This window comes from Salvelinus alpinus, unplaced genomic scaffold (assembly GCF_045679555.1).
Source record: "Salvelinus alpinus unplaced genomic scaffold, SLU_Salpinus.1 scaffold_40, whole genome shotgun sequence".
Taxonomy (NCBI): domain Eukaryota; kingdom Metazoa; phylum Chordata; class Actinopteri; order Salmoniformes; family Salmonidae; genus Salvelinus; species Salvelinus alpinus.
Genome location: NW_027255981.1, coordinates 2,508,266 through 2,531,204, shown reverse-complemented (window position 1 = coordinate 2,531,204; position 22,939 = coordinate 2,508,266). Strand labels below are relative to the sequence as shown.

At 39.5% G+C, this 22,939-nt stretch overlaps 2 protein-coding genes across 2 annotated transcripts in view; both read right to left on the bottom strand.

Annotated features, from left to right (window-relative positions):
* The window catches only part of LOC139567014 (zinc finger protein 180-like), a 740,647-nt gene that overhangs the window by 645,172 nt on the left and 72,536 nt on the right, over positions 1-22,939 (bottom strand). The window lies entirely within an intron of this gene.
* LOC139567010 (zinc finger protein 180-like) lies at positions 13,169-19,383 on the bottom strand. Its single transcript, XM_071388430.1, has 2 exons — positions 18,760-19,383; positions 13,169-16,010 (listed from the first exon to the last, which is right to left on the bottom strand). Exons 1-2 carry the CDS (start codon positions 19,142-19,144, stop codon positions 15,073-15,075), a joined length of 1,323 nt encoding a protein of 440 aa, XP_071244531.1. The 5' UTR covers positions 19,145-19,383; the 3' UTR covers positions 13,169-15,072.

Sequence of the window (22,939 nt, the reverse complement as noted above, 5' to 3'; positions counted from 1 at the left end):
AGCTCAGGTGAAACACCTTCCCACTAATGAGATGGACAAGCCAGCACAGGTGTAACACATACTGACTAACGAGGAGACACCAATTAGTGCTAACGAGCTATACGTGCTAAAGTCCAACCTCAAAACATAAATGGAAAAACCAAAGCCTGTAACACCTTCCCACTTTAGACAACAAATATATCCTATATTTTTGTTGGACAAGTATGCTCACCCCCAACAGAAAACAACTTCCATTTCACATAATCAACTACAATGCTTCTACAATATAAACATAGTGTCTACTGGCTGTCAACAATTAAAAACAAGAATAAATGCGTATTTCTAAATGATAATATACAATCGTATTATTTTTTAAATCCTTTTTCTTTCAATAGGATCCTAAAACCCACTCGCTTCTAGAACTCTCGTCCCCTTGGAACGAGCCCCAAAAAAACTAGTCTCCAATACAGAAAAACGTGCAGTCAAAATAAATTGTGATCCATGGCAATGCACTGGCTAAACGCAAAACTTGTTGACTGCCCACCCTTGAGACAATCAGCAACCAACTCCTGCAATATCCGTAGTAACGTTCCACCTTACTCCTCTCTCTCTTTTCAGGGTTCACTCGATAGGCATGTTGTTGGATCGGGCCCAGTCCCCAATGTCATGCATTTGGGTTAGGACATCTGACAATAAATCCTGATATTCTAAAAGCAGGGCAACATTGTCAATATAATTGTACACAAAAATGGTCAGCTGGTTGCATAAATAATTATGATTACTAAATGTTACATGAATTGTAAATATCAAAACCAAATGTAAACCCCTTTGTTAATATGTATTGGCAATACTTCACTTAAAGATGAGGCATAGAATAATAAAACATGTATCTTTTGTCAGGCTGAATGTTTGAAATATGAGTAGGTGATTTGAGTCATGCTTCTTCAGTAGTGGAATAAAGACAATTAGCATTTGAATGTTAAGAAATACTGGAGTGATGTCAGATTGTTAATAAAATTGATTATAGTCCAATTTATTATACTGCTTTCATGTGTGTATACACAAACATCTGCAACAATTATCATATTACATGTATTTTTTTAAACAAGCAGCTTTTTCAACATGTAGAAAACAGCTAGCTACATTTTGAAGTGCCGCATTTTGATTAAAGTGGGTCACCAACGCAGTAAGTGTAACACAGCTCTTTTTTTGTTTGTCACTTTTTGTTAAATAATACTCTTTCAATTCAGAGCCTAGATTTCCCCTGAGGCTAATATCCATATCATGCTGCAATCAATTTAACAGGGCAAACGATAAGGTAGAACATCATTAAAATACCCCTACTACAATGTTAAAACATTCTACATGGTGACATTAATTCATTGATATCATGAAACAACTCCTTCATGTATGTATTTTCTGATGTTTGATCAGAGATCTTTTATCAGAGTATCTCTTGTCACATTGAGCACAGCTATAAGGTTTCTCTCCAGTGTGTGTTCTCTGGTGTATTTTAAGTTCTAATGGAGGTGGGCAACCTTTCCCACAGTCAGAGCAGCAATGAGATGTCCTCCCTGTGGGTCTCTGCTGGTGTTTTGACGTGGAGAGACTCTTCTCTGCCTCGTCAGCATCATGAGGTTGTTGAGGCCCCCCAGAGGATCCACGATAGTCACGTCTCTCTCCTGTGTGAACAACAAGTCAGACAGGTGGTTTAAGGCCCACAACAGCAAAAATCCACTGTAAAAAGGTGATGCCAACAGCGTAGCCATGATGTTGTACAAACAATGACGTCTGTAATGAATGTTAATTATTTGACATTTGTCTTAAGACAGTCAAGTGAACAACAATAGTCATATTTTTTCTTGTTTTTCCTTTAGTAGTAACATTGACGATTGTATGCTAGACAAACTTTTTTAAAGTTGTTAAAATCCTAAGCAGTGTGCCAGACAACTTTTGTTCTCCAATATAGGCACCTTTCTGTAGGTCTATGTTGTTGTTAGGTGAAGTTATGGGTCCTACAGTAGGTCTATGTTGTTGTTAGGTGAAGTTATGGGTCCTACAGTAGGTCTATGGTATTGGTATAACTAGGGATTTCCGCATTAGCATGGAGGAGTTTCTGCAACCAAATTGCGTTTTAGCAAACAGAGGGCAGAGCGCGATGCACCTATTTGGGGATGTCTGATAGTATTTACGCACTACCACTAATGATTTGTGGAGCTTCTCAAAGTAATTTTTTCTTCACCTCAAACAGCAAGTAAACAAAGTCTTACTAAAATCAATTGGCGATTGACAATAGTTCCTCAAAGTATTTGTAAAATATTTCCAGCTCTCACTCTTGATAACCACTCGACATGAAAGGGAAAAATGTAATGCAGTGGAAATGTCATAAAATACCTGATTACTTCTTATCCCTTATTTATTTTTTTTATTTTTTTTTTATTTAACCTTTATTTAACCAGGTAGGCAAATTGAGAACACGTTCTCATTTACAATTGCGACCTGGCCAAGATAAAGCAAAGCAGTTCGACACATACAACAACACATAGTTACACATGGAGTAAAACAAACATATAGTCAATAATACAGTGAAAAAAAAATAAGTCTATATACAATGTGAGCAAGTGAGGTGAGATAAGGGAGGTGAAGGCAAACAAATATATGTATAAATAAATAAAAATATAAAAAGGCCATGGAGGCGAAGTGAGTACAACACAGCAAGTAAAATAAAAACTAAAAAACTAAAAAACACTGGAATGGTTGGTTTGCAGTGGAAGAAAGTGCAAAGTAGAGACAGAAATAATGGGGTGCAAAGGAGCAAAATAAATTAATAAATAAATACAGTAGGTAAAGAGGTAGTTGTTTGGGCTAAATTGTAGATGGGTTATGTACAGGTGCAGTAATCTATGAGCTGCTCTGACAGCTGGTGCTTAAAGCTAGTGAGGGAGATAGGTGTTTCCAGTTTCAGAGATTTTTGTAGTTCGTTCCAGTCATTGGCAGCAGAGAACTGGAAGGAGAGGCGTCCAAAGGAAGAATTGGTTTTGGGGGTGACTAGAGAGATATACCTGCTGGAGCGCGTGCTACAGGTAGGTGCTGCTATGGTGACCAGCGAGCTGAGATAAGGGGGGACTTTACCTAGCAGGGTCTTGTAGATGACCTGGAACCAGTGGGTTTGGCGACGAGTATGAAGCGAGGGCCAGCCAACGAGAGTGTACAGGTCGCAGTGGTGGGTAGTATATGGGGCTTTGGTGACAAAACGGATGGCACTGTGATAGACTGCATCCAATTTATTGAGTAGGGTTTTGGAGGCTATTTTGTAAATGACATCACCGAAGTCGAGGATTGGTAGGATGGTCAGTTTTACAAGGGTATGTTTGGCAGCATGAGTAAAGGATGCTTTGTTGCGGAATAGGAAGCCAATTCTAGATTTGACTTTGGATTGGAGATGTTTGATGTGGGTCTGGAAGGAGAGTTTACAGTCTAACCAGACACCTAGGTATTTGTAGTTGTCCACATATTCTAAGTCAGAGCCGTCCAAAGTAGTGATGTTGGACAGGCGGGCAGGAGCAGGCAGCGATCGGTTGAAGAGCATGCATTTGGTTTTACTTGTATTTAAGAGCAGTTGGAGGCCACGGAAGGAGAGTTGTATGGCATTGAAGCTCGCCTGGAGGGTTGTTAACACAGTGTCAAAAGAAGGGCCAGAAGTATACAGAATAGTGTCGTCTGCGTAGAGGTGGATCAGAGAATCACCAGCAGCAAGAGCGACATCATTGATGTAAACAGAGAAGAGAGTCGGTCCAAGAATTGAACCCTGTGGCACCCCCATAGAGACTGCCAGAGGCCCGGACAACAGACCCTCCGATTTGACACACTGAACTCGATCAGAGAAGTAGTTGGTGAACCAGGCGAGGCAATCATTAGAGAAACCAAGGCTGTCGAGTCTGCCAATGAGGATGTGGTGATTGACAGAGTCAAAAGCCTTGGCCAGGTCAATGAATACGGCTGCACAGTATTGTTTCCTATCGATGGCGGTTACGATATCGTTTATGACCTTGAGCGTGGCTGAGGTGCACCCATGACCAGCTCTGAAACCAGATTGCATAGCGGAGAAGGTGTGGTGTGATTCGAAATGGTCGGTAATCTGTTTGTTGACTTGGCTTTCGAAGACCTTAGAAAGGCAGGGTAGGATAGATATAGGTCTGTAGCAGTTAGGGTCAAGGGTGTCCCCCCCTTTGAAGAGGGGGATAACCGCAGCTGCTTTCCAATCTTTGGGGATCTCAGACGACACGAAAGAGAGGTTGAAGAGGCTAGTAATAGGGGTGGCAACAATTTCAGCAGATAGTTTTAGAAAGAAAGGGTCCAGATTATCTAGCCCGGCTGATTTGTAAGGGTCCAGATTTTGCAGCTCATTTAGAACATCAGCTGACTGTATTTGGGAGAAAGAGAAATGGGGAAGGCTTGGGCGAGTAGCAGAGGGGAGGGCAGTGCTGTTGTCCGGGGTAGGGGTAGCCAGGTGGAAAGCATGGCCAGCCGTAGAAAAATGCTTATTGAAATTCTCAATTATAGTGGATTTGTCGGTGGTGACAGTGTTTCCTATCTTCACAAATAGCCTACAACCATGTGTATGTGACAAATACATTTGGTTTGATTTGATTTACAGCTGTGTCTGTCCCAAACTCACTGGCGCGGGAAACTCAGGGCCCAGAATATTTTATATCAAGTTTCAGACCGACCTAGGTGATAGAACTTGAAACATTGTATCAACTATGTAGACAGGCCATGAGCAGCCAATGTGATTTATTTTTATCTGGATATTTTCTAGCTGTTTTTATTTGTTGGCAATGGCAATAAAAGTTTTTTAGATTTGTATAATTTTAATTTCGATTTATATAGAATATAGATTAATCACAGAGAATGATTTTGAGATACAAAGACTATTATAATTAGTATTACTATTATAAATTAAATGAAACTGTTCCAGTAAAATGTGAATATGAAAATCATAACTGGCACCAGATCAGTAGAAATGGTCAGATAAATTGGCACTACAAATGGAAAAGGTTGCCGACTGTTGTTGTAGCCTATTTCTGGAAACTTCAGGAGCATAACGTCAGAATTTACGAAGGCAAGCAGCAGCGTGAGGAGAATGCTAAGGAAGAGTTTTTTTCTTATGGTTAGGCTATCTTGATCTCTGGTTCCCTTCAGTCATTTGTGTGTCTCAATTATTTAATAAAACGGGAGATTCCTATGTTGATGATGTAAAGAATATTTGCTGCTCTGTGGTGTGTAACGAGGAGCAACCAGACGCTGGACGAATTTATGAAATTGCTTATTCCAGTTACTAATAAGCATGCACCCATTAAGAAAATGACTGCAAAAGCTGTTAAATCCCAGTGGATTGATGAGAAATTGAAAAATGGTATGGTTGAGATGGATGAGGGAAAAGGAATGGCAAATAAGTCTCGCTGTACAACCGATTGGCAAACATCCTGCAAATTGAGAAATCATGTGACTAAACTGAAGAAAAAGAAGAAAAAGACAATGAAACAAAGATAAATGACATAAAGAATGATAGTAAAAAGCTTTGGAGAACCTTACATACAATTTTGTGAAAAAAGGAAAACTCTGCTCCATCAACTGAATCAGATGGCTCATTCATCACAAAGCCCACTACTTTTATGATTTTTTCATTAACAAGATTAGCAAACTTATGCATGACATACCAGCAACAAACGCTGACACTACACATCCAAGTATACCTGACCAAATTATGAAAAACAAGCATTGTAATTTAGAATTCTGTAAAGTCAGTGTGGAAGAGGTGAACAAATTATTGTTGTCTATCAACAATAACAAGCCACCGGGGTCTGACAATCTAGATGGAAAATTACTGAGGATAATAGCGGACTATATTGGCACTCCTATTTTCCGTATCTTTAATTTAAGCCTACTAGAGAGCGTGTGCCCTCAGGCCTGGAGGGAAGCTAAAGTCATTTGACATGCGCTATGCTCTGCATAGTTAGCTCCAGGTAAAATGTTGCACTTATTCAGCCATTCTGTGACCAAAAACAAGCTACATATGGACAGTACCAAAATAAACTGCCTCTGGAAATGACAAAGCGCCTCATAACCTTGCTGGAAATGGGACAAACGGACCCCTTCTGTGGTAACAGACTGGGACGATTTGTAATCAAATCTAAATCCCAGGAACGGGATTGAAATGAACCATAGAGACTGTGTGGGATAATAACATGGCCGTGTCCAACCCTACTTGTTCCCTCGACTCCACTACCAACCACCAATCTCCAACAGGGCCCTTAACCTGTATCACTAGACACTTCATAGTGAGCTACAGGTAAGAATCAGCAATGAATCCCAATAATGAGCCACCTATGGGAGGGGTAACCCTTTGTGGACAAATCTCTCAACGTATTACTGCTACCCTGGGGAGATTGATATACCCCTTGAACATCGGCTCCAACCCTCGTCGGATGTGGCAGGGCTTGCAAACTATTACAGACAACAAAGGGAAGCACAGCCGATAGCTTCCCAGGGACACGAGCCTACCAGACGAGCTAAATTATTTCTACGCTCGCTTCGAGGAAAGTAACACTGAAACATGCATAACAGTATCAGCTGTTCCGGACGACTTTGTGATCACGCTCTCCGCAGCCGATGTGAGTAAGACCTTTAAACAGGTTAACATTCACAAGGCCACAGGGCCCAACGGATTACAGGGACGTGTACTCCAAACATGCGCTGACCAACTGGCAAGGGTCTTCACTGACATTTTCATCCCCTGTCTGAGTCTGTAATACCAAGATGTTGTTTCAAGCAGACCACCATAGTCCCTGTGCCCAAGAACACTAAGGTAATCTGCCTAAATACACCGACCCGTAGCACTCACATCTGTAGCCATGAAGTGCTTTGAAAGGCTGGTCGCGGCTCACATCAACACCATTATACCAGAAACCCTAGACCCACTCCAATTTGCATACCACCCCAACAGATCCACAGATGATGCAATCTCTATTGCACTCCACACTGCACTTTCCCACCTGGACAAAAGGAACACCCATGTGAGAATGCTATTCATCGACTACAGCTCAGCATTCAACACCATAGTGCCCTCAAAGCTCATCACTTAGCTAAGGACCCTGGGACTAAACACTGAGCACGCCCCCATTCTCATCGAAGGGGTTGTAGTGGAGCAGTTGAAAGCTTCAAGTTCCTTGGTATCCACATCCTTGGTGTCCACATTATAGGCTTAGTTAACTGGTGAACTGTTGAAATCATGGAAACATAATGACGACTCTAATTCTAGATTTGGAATAGAATGTGCAGCACCTTGAATATATTGTTGTTTGACTACCAATTAATAAACCAGGGAGGAATTACTGACAGAGTAGGAGCGTGGTGGAGACATCCAGGAGAGGGAAATCAGGAAGGGAAATTACAGCAAGTAATGCAGACGAAAGGGATAACAAGTTAGTGAAGCAACAGATGTTCTGGAATGAGAACAATATAGATGGAATGACAACAATATAGATGGAATGGTGGTGTCAGCAGGTTTCCTATGCGGAGGCAGTGAAAATAGCTGAAGGAGTAGAGAGGAGAAGGGAGCTCATTTCCCACAGTCTGCAGTGAAGCCATGCAGGAGAAGGATCCCAACACACTAATAGTGAACAAGGTGGACTTTGTTGTGTTTATAGAGCAAGTGATAAATTGCATTAATAAATTATTAGTAACCTTCGTCCAAAACTAGCAGTTTCCGCATTAGCATGGAGTTTCTACAACAAAATTGCATTTGCATTGCCCTCACTGCAGCAGTGATAAACTGCATTAATAATAAACTAATAAAACATCAAAGAAGCTAGACATCATTGTGAAGACAGCAAATAGATTTCTGGATCTCCAGGACTTCAGACTAAATGTTACAGGGAGTACTGAATGAAGACGTTCCACCCCTCCCAGGTTCCTGAACCTGTGTAGGGATCTGAATAGTACAATTTTTGTTTGAAAATCAGGGTAGTGGAGTGAATTTGGTTTGTTTATTTTATGTAATTAGTATGATTTGTTAATCCCATTTTTTTTGCGTTTTCGTTATCTTTTACAAACCCGTACAGTAGGTGGCAGCAATACACCTGATGAGTGTAGTCTGACAATAAACCTCAGAGAAGAAGACATGGTAGGTACCAAAGTGTTGGTCAGTGTTTCCAGTTGACCCTAATTAGATGTTACATTACATGTTGTTTTCTTACTTCATGTAGCCGGCTAGCTAGCCAACATATTCATACTTCGCTTACCCCTCTCTGATAAGATACCTCTGCACAAACATGCTTATCTAGGCCTACACCAGCACTGGTACCAGGCAGTATTAGCAAGCTACGTTTGCTCTGACTCTTAATACATTTAGCAAGCTAGCTAGCCCGCTAACTAGCGATTAGCAGCTAACATTATTTAAGCAACACCTTGCTAAGACAAGACAATCCTTCGCCTTTAATGTAATGGCATGAACAGTATTGCCAGAGCATTGTACAATGACTTATCAACAGCTGTAACAATTTGACCCAAACAGGAAATCTACACTGGCAGTTATAGAAAGACCCATGTACAATATAACCATTGATTCTTGAAAAATATAACTTATAAATGCCTCAAATGTTTCAACCGTATTACCCCACCAGAAACCAAAACATAAGCTCGTATAACGCCACTGTTTGTAAACAAATACTATATGGCTGAGGAGTAGGGTCGATCCAAGCGTTCTGACCTCACAATGACAGTAACGCACCCAAGCTAACTGGCTAACGTTGGACAGCTTAATAGACACAAATGAGAGAACCTCTCTTACCATTTTACTTGCCCTAGCAGAGCTGGTTAGGCTGTTTTCATGTTACCCAGAGCGTTGGTGACTAACTGTGCTGCTGGCAACAAATTAATTTGAGATTTTTGCAGATGTTTACTGACACCGGCCATATTCAACGGGTGTTGAGCGTTATTAAATTCATCAGTTATTCTGCGCTCTAATCAAGTCAATAAACATTGGGTAGTTAGTTAGAATATAGTTACTATACTGGCAAGTTTGATGTATAAGTAGCCAACTAACGTTAGGTAGCTAGCTCACATACTGGTACATACTGCTGTAAAGATATGTTATGCGTTTTGTAAGGATAGTGTAGCTAACATAACGTGTAACGTAACGTATTTGAAAAGTCATTAGTTTATTACATTGCTCAACATTTGTCATAGTTATTTAAAGCAGTTCATTTGTATCCGCTCTCTCGTTGGACTTCGGCTGCATATTTTCCCCCATTTTCTTCACATCTGAAAACGTTGAAGCCACGCCCATTTCCTGAAGAATTGCATTATGGGCCCTAATGTACTGCGTGTATGTCATATTTTGGCGAATTTAGTACGACATCCGGGAACTTTTGGCATACTAACTATATCATACTATGACCAATAAGCAGACTATATACTCAATTTACTTCACAAATAGTGCAGTTATTATGAGTATTCTAACACAGCTCAGGACTCTGGGCAGCCATTTTGTTTGTTTAAAAACTAGGTTGCCCCTTTAAAAAAGCGACACAACAATCCATCAACCAATCTGCAGTTCAACCAATAACAAAGCTGTAATTCCACCACTGTTTTGGTAATTAGATGATGGGTGGGGCTGGAGAAATGTAACTACTCTCAAATTCATAGACAGACTATGGATGCAAAGACTGACCATCCGTGATATCAACATTATAGTTTTAACCATGTTGAGGCTATACAGTGTTGGTTTACATTGTTTCTAAACATTGGAGTAAAAAAAGCTTATTTGGGGTTCTGATGGGGTAAACAGTTGAACTAAGCTCATGAGGCATGTGTTATATTCTTCAAGAATAATTATTTCACTGTAACAGCCTCACCTTCTACTTGTTTTTGTATTGTAACAACCTCCTCCTCCTCTTTCACGAGAGCTACTTTCTCCATCCAGCAGACCTTATCTTCTTCAGCAGGAACGGGGTTAAGTTTGAGACTGGAACTATGAGGCATGTACTGAAGTCGCTAAGCGGTATAATTCAAAGCAGTGTCACTTTATCAGCAGCTCGTGATCAATGACGTCTGAAGAATAATTTCGTCGAACACCTGATTGGTTTGGTATTGGGCTTGTTCGACATTGCAGCCGACAGTGCAGGTGGCTGCTGACTGACTAATTTACAAATCACCTTTCATCATAAATAACTACTCATTATTATTTATAAATCAGTCAGCCAGTCACCGTTTACCCACCACGCAGCATGGAGTTGATGCTCTCGAACACAGCCAGTGGTTTAATATATGACATAATGGCTACGCTGCTACGGCGTGTGACTTCATCTATAAAATGTGGCTGTTCTAAATTCTGTGTCGCTCAAAGCCTTGAGTAATGAACCAATTTTTTTTTTACACAATTGGCTGGAAAAAGCCAATGATTCAGAAAGCTTTGTTTCCCCATCACTACTTTTCAGCATGTTTTCTGTGAATTAGACTACGGGAGTTTTGTAACTTTTTCCACGTTGGCTTACTGTTAGTTGGGTTCTGATTGGTCTCCGGTAGTTGGTCTCGCTGACCATAACCTTATTAGTTGGCTACGCTGGTTAGGCGAATGCTAGTTGGCTAAATAGCTAACGTTGGATGACTGGCTACGCTGGTTAGGCTAATAGCTAGTAGCTAAATAGCTAACGTTAGCTGGTTGGCTAAGATAACTGCATATAGCTAATGTTAGCTGGCTGGCTAAGATAACTGCATATAGCTAACGTTAGCTGGCTGGCTAAGATAACTGCATATAGCTAACGTTAGCTGGCTGGCTAAGATAACTGCATATAGCTAACGTTAGCTGGCTGGCTAAGATAACTGCATATAGCTAACGTTAGCTGGCTGGCGTAGATAACTGCATATAGCCAACGTTAGTTGGCTGGCGTAGATAACTGCATATAGCCAACGTTAGCTGGCTGGCGTAGATAACTGCATATAGCCAACGTTAGCTGGCTGGCGTAGATAACTGCATATAGCCAACGTTAGCTGGCTGGCGTAGATAACTGCATATAGCCAACGTTAGCTGGCTGGCGTAGATAACTGCATATAGCCAACGTTAGCTGGCTGGCGTAGATAACTGCATATAGCCAACGTTAGCTGGCTGGCGTAGATAACTGCATATAGCCAACGTTAGCTGGCTGGCGTAGATAACTGCATATAGCCAACGTTAGCTGGCTGGCGTAGATAACTGCATATAGCCAACGTTAGCTGGCTGGCGTAGATAACTGCATATAGCTAACGTTAGCTGGCTGGCGTAGATAGCTGCATATAGCTAACGTTAGCTGGCTGGCGTAGATAACTGCATATAGCTAACGTTAGCTGGCTGGCGTAGATAACTGCATATAGCTAACGTTAGCTGGCTGGCGTAGATAACTGCATATAGCTAACGTTAGCTGGCTGGCGTAGATAACTGCATATAGCTAACGTTAGCTGGCTGGCGTAGATAACTGCATATAGCTAACGTTAGCTGGCTGGCGTAGATAACTGCATATAGCTAACGTTAGCTGGCTGGCGTAGATAACTGCATATAGCTAACGTTAGCTGGCTGGCGTAGATAACTGCATATAGCGAACGTTAGCTGGCTGGCGTAGATAACTGCATATAGCGAACGTTAGCTGGCTGGCGTAGATAACTGCATATAGCGAACGTTAGCTGGCTGGCGTAGATAACTGCATATAGCGAACGTTAGCTGGCTGGCGTAGATAACTGCATATAGCGAACATTCTTTGATATTTGGTTAGATGGTGTTATGTATTTCCAAAACGTTGGTTTACTTTAATCACTCAAGTCATGAGTGCAAATGATTGGTTGAATTTAAAGTTATACATTTTAAGTTATTTCTATTGTAGTTTTCATCATAGGGAATAGGCTGGTCCTCCATATTACTTCACACCTGACTTTGGCATTCTTCTGAATTCTGATTGGTTAAATGCAATAACTCCAAAAATAGAACAGTCAGGTGTAACTTTGCATTGGGAAAAATATTTTATTTTATCTCAAACTGCACCATGTTATTTGTCTCCCAGCACTTTAATGTTTAGATAATAAATTATTTTATCAACAGGTTTTTAAGTATAGTATTTAAGATGATTGAGGAGAAAAGTATCATCCAACCATTGGGTAACTTGTTTCATGCACATCAAAGGTGAGAGTGAATTTCAGATGTTCACTGCTTGTATTGATGAAGGAGTGGAATTGATGAAGTTCCTCTGCTGTCCCCTGGAATAGAAGGAACACGTCATCAATGAAGACTTTTACAGAAACTGATGAGGTGCGAGAATGTATTGTTAGGGCTGACAATCACATTCTTCTCTAACAACCCCACATACAGATTGGCATAATTAGATGCTATTTTTTTAAATTACGACTTTTGTCTGTTTCTTTTACACATAATTTTTTAAAGAGACAGAATGCACAATGGTCAATGTTATCTGCGATCCTTGCGATACTACAATAAAGAAAATGTACAAAACATTCTTTAGCCTCCCCTGTGCTTACTACCAGTAGAGTAAAGGAACACAAGACATTGACTCAAAGGGAAGCCTACCCTAAACCCTAACCTTAACCCCTACCTTAATGTAAGCACATTGTAACTTTTGTGCATCCAGACCTAATGCAACTTGGAGTGATCAGATGACAGAAGTCACATTAAGGTGCCAGGTGTAACTGAGGCCATAGATGCTCCATATCTATTACTTTGAATGTTTTATATAATATGACTAAATGTGTTGCAGGGGCAGTCAAGAAATGGAACGGCAAGGCCACAGAACATGACATAAGCAGAGCTGTGGGAGACCACCTCAAGCCCCTGGTAGAGCCGGGGGTGGTGTTTACCACTCCACCACGCCTTCAGCAGGCTGGAAATGTGGGATTGACCTGTTTGATCCATTTAATTGCTAAATTGTAGTTATTTCGCCACTATGGGCCTATTTATTGCCTTACCTCCGTACTCCATTTACACACACTGTATATATATATTTTGTGTTACTGACTACGTTTGTTTATGTGTAACTTTGTGTTTGTGTCACACTGCTTTGCTTTATCTTGACCAGGTTGCTGTTGTAAATGAGAACTTGTTCTCAACTTGCCTACCTGGTTAAATAAAGGTGAAATAAAAATAACATTTTGTTGTTGAAATCAAATCGAGCTTTATTAATACAGCACATTTCAGATATGGATGGATGCAACAGGAACAGGAAAAAAACAAATAAAAGACAATGAAAATAATCAAATATTTAGTACACAAACAGAAGACTAATGAACATTTTAAGGAAATTCCATTGATTAAAATATTTATTGGATGCAATAACCAACCCAAAATATTAGCTTGTTTTTTTAGGAGGGGTTCTGAAAGGCACAATGAGGGTGTCCACTGAAAATTGACTAGTAACAACAACTGGGACCTAAAAGACACCCACCACGAGACCCACTAAATCTGCCCAAGAAGAGGAAAACAAAAGAAAAACCCACACCAAACTTAAAGACAGGAAGCAAACCCAAAAAGGTGTTGACTCTCCACATCTATCAAGACAACTGGAGCACTGGGCCAGACACTCTTAAATAGAACCTGGACCAGCTCAGGTGAAACACCTTCCCACTAACGAGATGGACAAGCCAGCACAGGTGTAACACATACAGAGTAACGAGGTGACACCAATCAGTGCGTCCTACGTGCTAACGAGCTATACGTGCTAACGAGCTATACTTGCTAAAGTCCAACCTCAAAACATAAATGGAAAAACCAAAGCCTATAAAACCTTCCCCCTCACCACCAACAGAAAACAACTTCCATTTCACATTATAATCAACTACATTGCTTCACCTTCACCAATATAAACATGGTGTCTACTGGCTGTCAACAATTGAAGACAGGAAAAAAAATATTTCTAAATAATAATATCGTATTATTTTTTTCTCTCAAAATTATCTTTATAGAATCCGAAAACTCACTAGCTTCAAGAACTCTAGTCCACTTTTTATTTAACTAGGCAAGTCAGTTAAGAACAACTTCTTATCGACAATGACGGCCTAGGAACAGTGGGTTAACTGCCCTGTTCAGGGGCTGAACAACATATTTTTACCTTGTCAGCTCGGGGATTCAATCCAGCAACCTTTCGGTTACTGGCCCAACGCTCTAACCACTCGGCTACTGAAAGTACGTTGAAATTACGTTGTTTTAAAAAATGACCCGAAAATACATATTTTCAACTACAACCGAACAAATATTGGACGTCGGGCATAGTCTTCTTTTCATTGACATTTTGCTCGGTGGAATAGCCCCAATGTCAAAACACAGTTTTAATGTGTCTAAATCAATAACCAATATGCAGAAACAGTTTGTGATATATTGAAAACCTAAACATAAAATGTGCTATGTACACAAACTGCCACAATAATCACATTACTTGTATTTTTTACACAAGCTCCTTATAAACTGCACAAGCATAAGAAACGCTGTTGTTTTGACAAGTAGCAATAAATCACTGATATCGATTAGGGGGGAAATCAGGTTGTACGTGCTGTTGAAACTAACACAACAAAAAAAAACACATGGAAATGGGAGATACATTTTACCTCACTGGTTAGAGGACAACCTGCAGAAGACAGTCAGCTACATTTTGGAGTGATGCATTTACATTTAGGGGTCGCAAAACGAAGGAACGCAACACTTTGTCATCACTCAACGATATCATGTTGAAATCAATTGTGTGACAGAAGGGAGATGAGGTTGCACGTCCTGTTAAAACGAACAGCTCAAAAACCACACAGAATCTGGGAGTAACGTGTACATCCCTGGTTAGAGGACAACTTGTAGAAAACAGATCGCTACATTTTGAAGTGTTGCATTTTGATTCAAGTGGGTCACCAACGTGGGAAGTGTAACAGGGACAAATGTTTAGGCTTCTACATTGTGACATCATTAAAATACTCCTACTACAATGTTAAAACATTCTACATTGTGACATCATTAAAATACTCCTACTACAATGTTAAAACATTCTACATTGTGACATTATTTCATTGATATCATGAAACAACTCCTTCATGTATTTTATGTTTAATCAGAGATCTTTTATCAGAGTATCTCTTCCCTGTGTGTGTCCGCTTGTGTATATTCAGGCTTTTTGGCCAAGTAAAACTCTTCCCACATTGATCACAGCTATATGGTTTCTCTCCTGTGTGTGTTCTATGGTGTATAGTTAGATAGCTAGAAGAAGAAAAACTCTTCCCACATTGATCACAGCTATAAGGTTTCTCTCCTGTGTGTGTTCTCTGGTGTATAGTTAGATAGTTAGGAGTAGAAAAACTCTTCCCACATTGATCACAGCACGGATTATCTCCTGTGTGTGTTCTATGGTGGTTAGTTAGATAGCCAGATGTAGAAAAACTCTTCCTACATTGATTACAGCTATATGGTTTCTCTCCTGTGTGTGTTCTTCTGTGTTTTGTTAGAGAGCCATATGTAGAAAAACTCTTCCTACATTGATTACAGCTATATGGTTTCTCTCCTGTGTGTGTTCTCTGGTGTGCAGTCAGATGGTTAGATTTTGCAAAACTCTTCCCACATTGATCACAGCTATATGGTTTCTCTCCTGTGTGTGTTCTCTGGTGTGCAGTCAGATGGCTAGATTTAGCAAAACTCTTCCCACATTGATCACAGCTATATGGTTTCTCTCCTGTGTGTGTTCTCTGGTGTACAGTCAGATGGCTAGATGTAGAAAAACTCTTCCCACATTGAGCACAGCCATATGGTTTCTCTCCTGTGTGTGTTCTCTGGTGTATTTTAAGTTCTGATGAAGATTTGCAACATTTCCCACAGTCAGAGCAGCAATGAGATTTCTTCCCTGTGGGTCTCTGCTGGTGTTTCTTGAGGAGTTCTGATCTGGAGAGACTCTTCTCTGCCTCGTCAGCATCATCAGGCTGTTGAGGCTCCCCAGAGATTCCACGATAGTCACATCTCTCTCCTGTGTGAACAACAAAGTCAGACGGTTAAAGGCCCACAACACCACAACTCCACTGTTTATTTGAGGTAAAAGGTGATGCCCAGAGGTCTGTTAAATTATTTTACAATTGTCTTAAGACAGTCAAATCCTAAGCAGTGTGCCAGACGACCTTTGATCTCAAAAAAAGGTCCCTTTATGTGTTTGCTAAAATTGCGGCACGAGGGCGATGCACACACAATTTGATTGCAGAAACACCTCCCTGCTAATGAGGAAACCACTAGTTATGGATGTAGTATATCTGCTAATGAGGAAACCACTAGTTATGGATGTAGTATATCTGCCTGGAACAAAAATGGTGAGCAAAGATTTTAGTTTTCCACAATGTATTCTGAATATTACAGCGCAAGATCAGGAGTGCTACTCAAGGAAACTCACATTAAGCTCCGTGTCTATTCACTAATTCGCCACCGTGGGGGAAAACGCAGGGGAGTTCTCATAGGCTAACAGCAAAAATAGCATCCATTTACAAGTTGCTTATGAGTGCATTTCACATTGGATCATAACTGTAAGGCTCGTTTGAATCTCCTGCTTAATATGTTTGTGTTATTGTCGCAAATCAACTGCTTTATACTTATAAAACACTTCAACCAGTAAAATGCTCTTTAGCTAGCTTTGCCATCAGCCTGAAACGGAGGGTTTGTACATTAAGTGTTTAACAAATTGGCCCATAACTTCACCTAACAACAACATAGACCTCACCTAACAACAACATAGACCTACTGTAGGACCCATAACTTCACCTAACAACAACAGACCTACTGTAGGACCCATAACTTCACCTAACAACAACATAGACCTAGGACTATAATACACTAGGCTACTCTGTAATGTGTTGTCATTCTAAATGTCTAATGACTAATGAGACCCTACTCTAAATCAAGCAGACAATAACACATTATAAACATAAATTTGTTAGGGATGTTGGATCCAACGTGGAGCACGGCATAACTGTCTTGACCAGAGTAATGAATGAAGAAGCACTTTGGTTGTTGTTGCATGTCGTGATGTTTGTCTTTTTTTTCTTTAACCTTTATTTAACTAGGCAAGTCAGTTAAGAACAACTTCTTATCGACAATGATGGCCTAGGAACGGTGGGTTAACTGCCCTGTTCAGGGGCAGAACAACATATTTTTACCTTGTCAGCTCAGGGATTCGACAGATTTTTACAATCTTGCAACCTTTCGGTTACTCTAACCACTAGGCTACCTGCTGCCCCGATTTGACTGTCATTCAGAAAATGATTTCCTGGATCAGCTGATGATAGTTGAACATGTAACCGTAACCAAACAGCTACAGTATTAAGAATTATGTGTAATTATTGAAGAACCACGTTAATGACAGTATCCATTTGGGTGTTGTCAATAAAGTTAAGGTGACTCTTGGTTAGAACCATTGGATTTAGCAAACTCTGAAATGATGTAGGATTTCTGTGCCCATGAAAACTGTTTCCCCAGCGTAATATAAGGAAACACTAACGTTACGTAGTTAGAGTGCATTTCAGAGATCTGAATACAAAAAAAACTGTCCTAACAGGACAATAACCTAAACTACAAGGCCAAATCTACACTAGAGGAGCTTACCAAGATGACATTGAATGTTCCTGAGTGGCCTAGTTACAGTTTGGACTTAAATCGTCTTGAAAATGTCTTTCTAGCAATGATCAACAACCAACTTGACAGAACAGGAAGGATTTAAAAAAGAATAATGAATATTCACATGAAGATCAGTCGCCTATTGGATGACATCACAACTTCCCATCAAGCCAACTCCTTGAATACCTTACTATGACATCACTCACTCCTTCTAGTTTGCAGTTGTCTAAAAAAACACTATTTAGCTCAAACATTTATTTGTTTCCCTTTAGTGTGTTTATACTTCACTGTATTTATATTACTTTTCAACAGCAAAGTTTTAAAAAATCACTGGAGGACGTCATGAACAATTCTGACAGTACAAAAACATATTCAAGTGTAGAATGCCCTTTTAAAAATCACACATTAGTTCAACAACTGCAGAGTTTGTGTCCCTGTTTTATAAGATAGTACTCACTGTATTTACTGGTGTTAATCAGATCAATGTCCCTGTTTTATAAGGCAGTACTCACTGTATTTACTGGTGTTAATCAGATCAATGTCCCTGTTTTATAAGATAGTACTCACTGTATTTACTGGTGTTAATCAGATCAATGTCCCTGTTTTATAAGATAGTACTCACTGTATTTACTGGTGTTAATCAGATCAATGGCCCTGTTTTATAAGATAGTACTCACTGTATTTACTGGTGTTAATCAGATCAATGTCCCTGTTTTATAAGATAGTACTCACTGAATTCACTGGTGTTAATCAGATCAATGTCCCTGTTTTATAAGATAGTACTCACTGAATTCATTGGTGTTAATCAGATCAATGTCCCTGTTTTATAAGATAGTACTCACTGAATTCACTGGTGTTAATCAGATCAATGTCCCTGTTTTATAAAGGCAGTACTCACTGTATTTACTGGTGTTAATCAGATGATTGTCCCTGTTTTATAAGATAGTACTCACTGTATTTACTGGTGTTAATCAGATCAATGTCCCTGTTTTATAAGATAGTACTCACTGTATTTACTGGTGTTAATCAGATCAATGGCCCTGTTTTATAAGATAGTACTCACTGAATTCACTGGTGTTAATCAGATCAATGTCCCTGTTTTCTAAGATAGTACTCACTGTATTTGCTGGTGTTAATCAGTTCTCCAGTCTTCTCTAATTCGTCCTCCTCTAATGTGACAGTAATCTCCCCCTCTTCATCCTTCATTCCAAAAACGTCTTCATCTTTTTTCACTTCATCCTCCTCCTCCTCTTTCACTCTGAAGGCGTCTTTCTCCGTAACATCTTTCACAGTAACATCCTCCTCCACTTTCACTCTGAACGCGTCTTCCTCCTCTTTCTCTGTAACGTCTTTCTCTTCTTCTTTCACGGTAACAGTCTCATACTCTACTTGTTTTTGTATTGTAACATCCTCCTCTTCCTCCTCCTCTTTGACGAGAGCACCTTTCTCCATCCAGCAGACCACCTCTTCTTTATCAGGAGGAGAGTAGCTTAGTGAACTCATGGTCGGGGATGTTAGCTAGCTAGCATTAGCGACTAGACTAGTGCTAACTTAACCAGCAAGCTAGTTGACTTACAACGTAAATATTAAATGGGGTAGCTGGTTGTTTCCACATAAGTATGTTTAAATCATAGTGGCAAATAAACCACGAAATTGTCTAAATAACTTGAATGTTCCGACTTTGTTGGCTAGCGAGCTACCGAGGAGGCTGCAGTTGTTGAAGAAGCATTCCGTCCACTAGATTATACGTCACACTAGAAACATCGCCTGAAAGACACATATCGCCATCTGCTGTCTGGAGGGAGTAAACGCAGTTGAGGAGGGAACACTTATTATCTTCTTCATTAAATTATAATATTATAAAGCAGTTTAGGGAAACGTTTTTTTCCTCTCCATTAAATAAGAATATTATATCAACACGTACAAAGAGCAACAAGTGTTGTTTGATTAGTTCAGATTTTTTATGAGAATTTAAAACAAACTCTACATCTACTCCACATCTGTATTCCTGATTCAGTTAAATAACTAGATATCAAAATAAGCACCTAGTTATTGATACCCTTGATAAAGATGCGCAAAAATGACTGTATAAAATAAATAAATAAACTTTACCCACTACCAGGATATTTTAGCCCAAAACCTGGTTACCTCTCTGCTAGGAGGCTGACACTTGGCCATAAGTGGATCTACCAGCAAGACACATCAACATCCACAAAGAAATGGTTAATTGGGCACAAAATCAACATTTTCAATGGCCATCTCAGTCTTCGGACTTGAACTCCATTGAAAACCTGTGGTTTGAATTGAACAGGGCAGTCCATAAGCGCAGACTAAATAAATCAAGGACCTGTAGAGATTCTGTATGGAGGAATGGTCTAAGATCCCACCCAATGTGTTCTCTAATCTCATAAAACATTTCAGTGTAGTTATCCTCCCAAAGGGAGGTTGCTGGAGTATTTAAAACATGGGTGGCAATAATTCAGACCCCAACCTGTTGAGAATTACATGTTAAACTAAATCTCTTCCTCTGAGCAATTGTATTAGTATAAAATAATACAATTTCCCTTTATTTTTGGTGAAGCAATACATCATGTAGATGTATATAATAAACAGACTAGGTCTATACTGCTCCTACATGGTGTAACAATACATCATGTAGATGTATATAATGAACAGACTAGGTCTATACTGCTCCTACACGGTGTAACACTACATAACGTAGATGTATATAATGAACAGACTAGGTCTATACTGCTCTTACACGTTGTAACAATACATCATGTAGATGTATATAATGAACAGACTAGGTCTATACTGCTCCTACATGGTGTAACAATACGCCATGTAGATGTATATAATGAACAGACTAGGTCTATACTGCTCCTACATGGTGTAACAATACATCATGTAGATGTATATAATGAACAGACTAGGTCTATACTGCTCCTACATGGTGTAACAATGCATCATGTAGATGTATATAATGAACAGACTAGGTCTATACTGCTCCTACATGGTGTAACAATACATCATGTAGATGTATATAATGAACAGACTAGGTCTATACTGCTCCAACATGGTGTAACAATACATCATGTAGATGTATATAATGAACAGACTAGGTCTATACTGCTCCTACATGGTGTAACAATACATCATGTAGATGTATATAATGAACAGACTAGGTTTATACTGCTCCTACATGGTGTAACAATACATCATGTAGATGTATATAATGAACAGACTAGGTCCACACTGCTCCTACATGGTGTAACAATACATCACGTAGATGTATATAATGAACAGACTAGGTCTATACTGCTCCTACATGGTGTAACAATACATCATGTAGATGTATATAATGAACAGACTAGGTCTATACTGCTCCTACATGGTGTAACAATACATCATGTAGATGTATATAATGAACAGACTAGGTCTATACTGCTCCTACATGGTGTAACAATACATCACGTAGATGTATATAATGAACAGACTAGGTCTATACTGCTCCTACATGGTGTAACAATACATCATGTAGATGTATATAATGAACAGACTAGGTCTATACTGCTCCTACATGGTGTAACAATACATCATGTAGATGTATATAATGAACAGACTAGGTCTATACTGCTCCTACATTTTTATGTATTATTATGTGTTATTTATTTGTCCTTTATTTAACCAGGTAGGCCAGTTGAGAACAAGTTCTCATTTACAATTGCGACCTGGCCAATTGTAAATGAGAGAAGGTCACTTGTGTAAAATGTACTTTTCCACACTCATCTTTTGCCATTGCTTATGCATATTCGGTGGCCTGACTGCATCCAGACTATGTCAAAGGTCCATCTTGGTAGATCTGAACCTAATGCAGCTTGGAGTGATCAGATGACAGAAGTAACATTTAGGTGCCTGGTGTAACTGAGGCCATAGATGCTCCATATCCATTACTTTGAGTGTTTTATATAATATGACTAAATGTGTTTCTGTGTTGCAGGGGCAGTCAAGAAATGGAACGGCAAGACCACAGAACATGACATAAGCAGAGCTGTGGGAGACCACCTCAAGCCCCTGGTAGAGCCGGGGGTGGTGTTTACCACTCCACCACGCCTTCAGCAGGCTTGAAAAGTGGGATTGAGACTGATTTTCATACCAAGATGGACCAAGAGTCTGTTGATTGGTCAGTCATTGGGTTAATTTGTTTTGCAATATGTTAAATCAAATCAAGCTTAATTTATACAGCACATTTCAGACATGTATGCAACACAATGGCTTCACATGAAAAAACAATGAAAATAAAGAGATATTTAGTACAAACTTAAGAGAAAAAACAGAAGAAAAACAACTGAAAGACTAATGAGCATTGTAAAGAAATGCCATTGATTAAAATATTAACAATATGATGTTATATCCAACCCAAAATATAACTTGTTTTTTAGGAGGGGCTCTGAAAGACAGTATGGAGGTGTCCACTGAAAATTGACTAGTAACAACAACTGGCACCTAAAAGACACCCACCATGAGACACACTAAATTTGCCCAAGAAGAAGCAAACAAAAGAAAAACCCACAAACAGGAAGCAAACCAAAAAGGTGGAGCAACTAATTTCTGTGAATTAGACTACGGGAGTTTTGTAACTTTTTCCACCTTTGCTTACTGTTAGTTGGGTTCTGACTGGTCTCCGGTAGTTGGTCTCGCTGATCATAACCGTGCTGGTTGGCTACGCTGGTTAGGCTAATAGCTAGTTGGCCAAATAGCTAACGTTAGTTGGTTGGCTAACTGCATATAGATGACTGCATATAGCTAATGTTAGCCCATAATGACATCACAATGCCCCATAATGACATCACAATACCCCATAATGACATCACAATACCCCATAATGACAAAGCAAAAACAGGTTTTTATAAATGTTTCAAAAGTAACAAAAACAACAACTGAAATATTACATTTACATACAGTACCAGTCAAAAGTTTGGACACACCTACTCATTCAAGGGTTTTTCTTTATTTTTACTATTTTCTAAATTGAAGAATAATAATGAAGACATCAAAACTATGAAATAACACATATGGAATCATGAAGTAACTAAAAAAGGGTTAATCAAATAAAAATACATTTTATATTTGAGATTCTTCAAAGCAGTCACCCTTTGCCTTGATGACAGCTTTGCACACTCTTGGCATTATCTCAACCAGCTTCATGAGGTAGTCACCTGGAATTCATTTCAATTAACAGGTGTGCCTTGTTAAATGTTAATTTGTGGAATTTCTGTCCTTCTTAATGCGTTTGAG

What these genes read in the sequence shown, in the direction of transcription:
- LOC139567010 (XM_071388430.1), bottom strand. Translation starts at nt 19,144, where the DNA reads ATGAGTTCACTAAGCTACTCTCCTCCTGATAAAGAAGAGGTGGTCTGC. An exon ending in GATTAACACCAGCAAATACA is followed by an intron (nt 16,011 to 18,759) that starts GTGAGTACTATC and finishes TTGTTCACACAG; the next exon opens with GAGAGAGATGTGACTATCGT.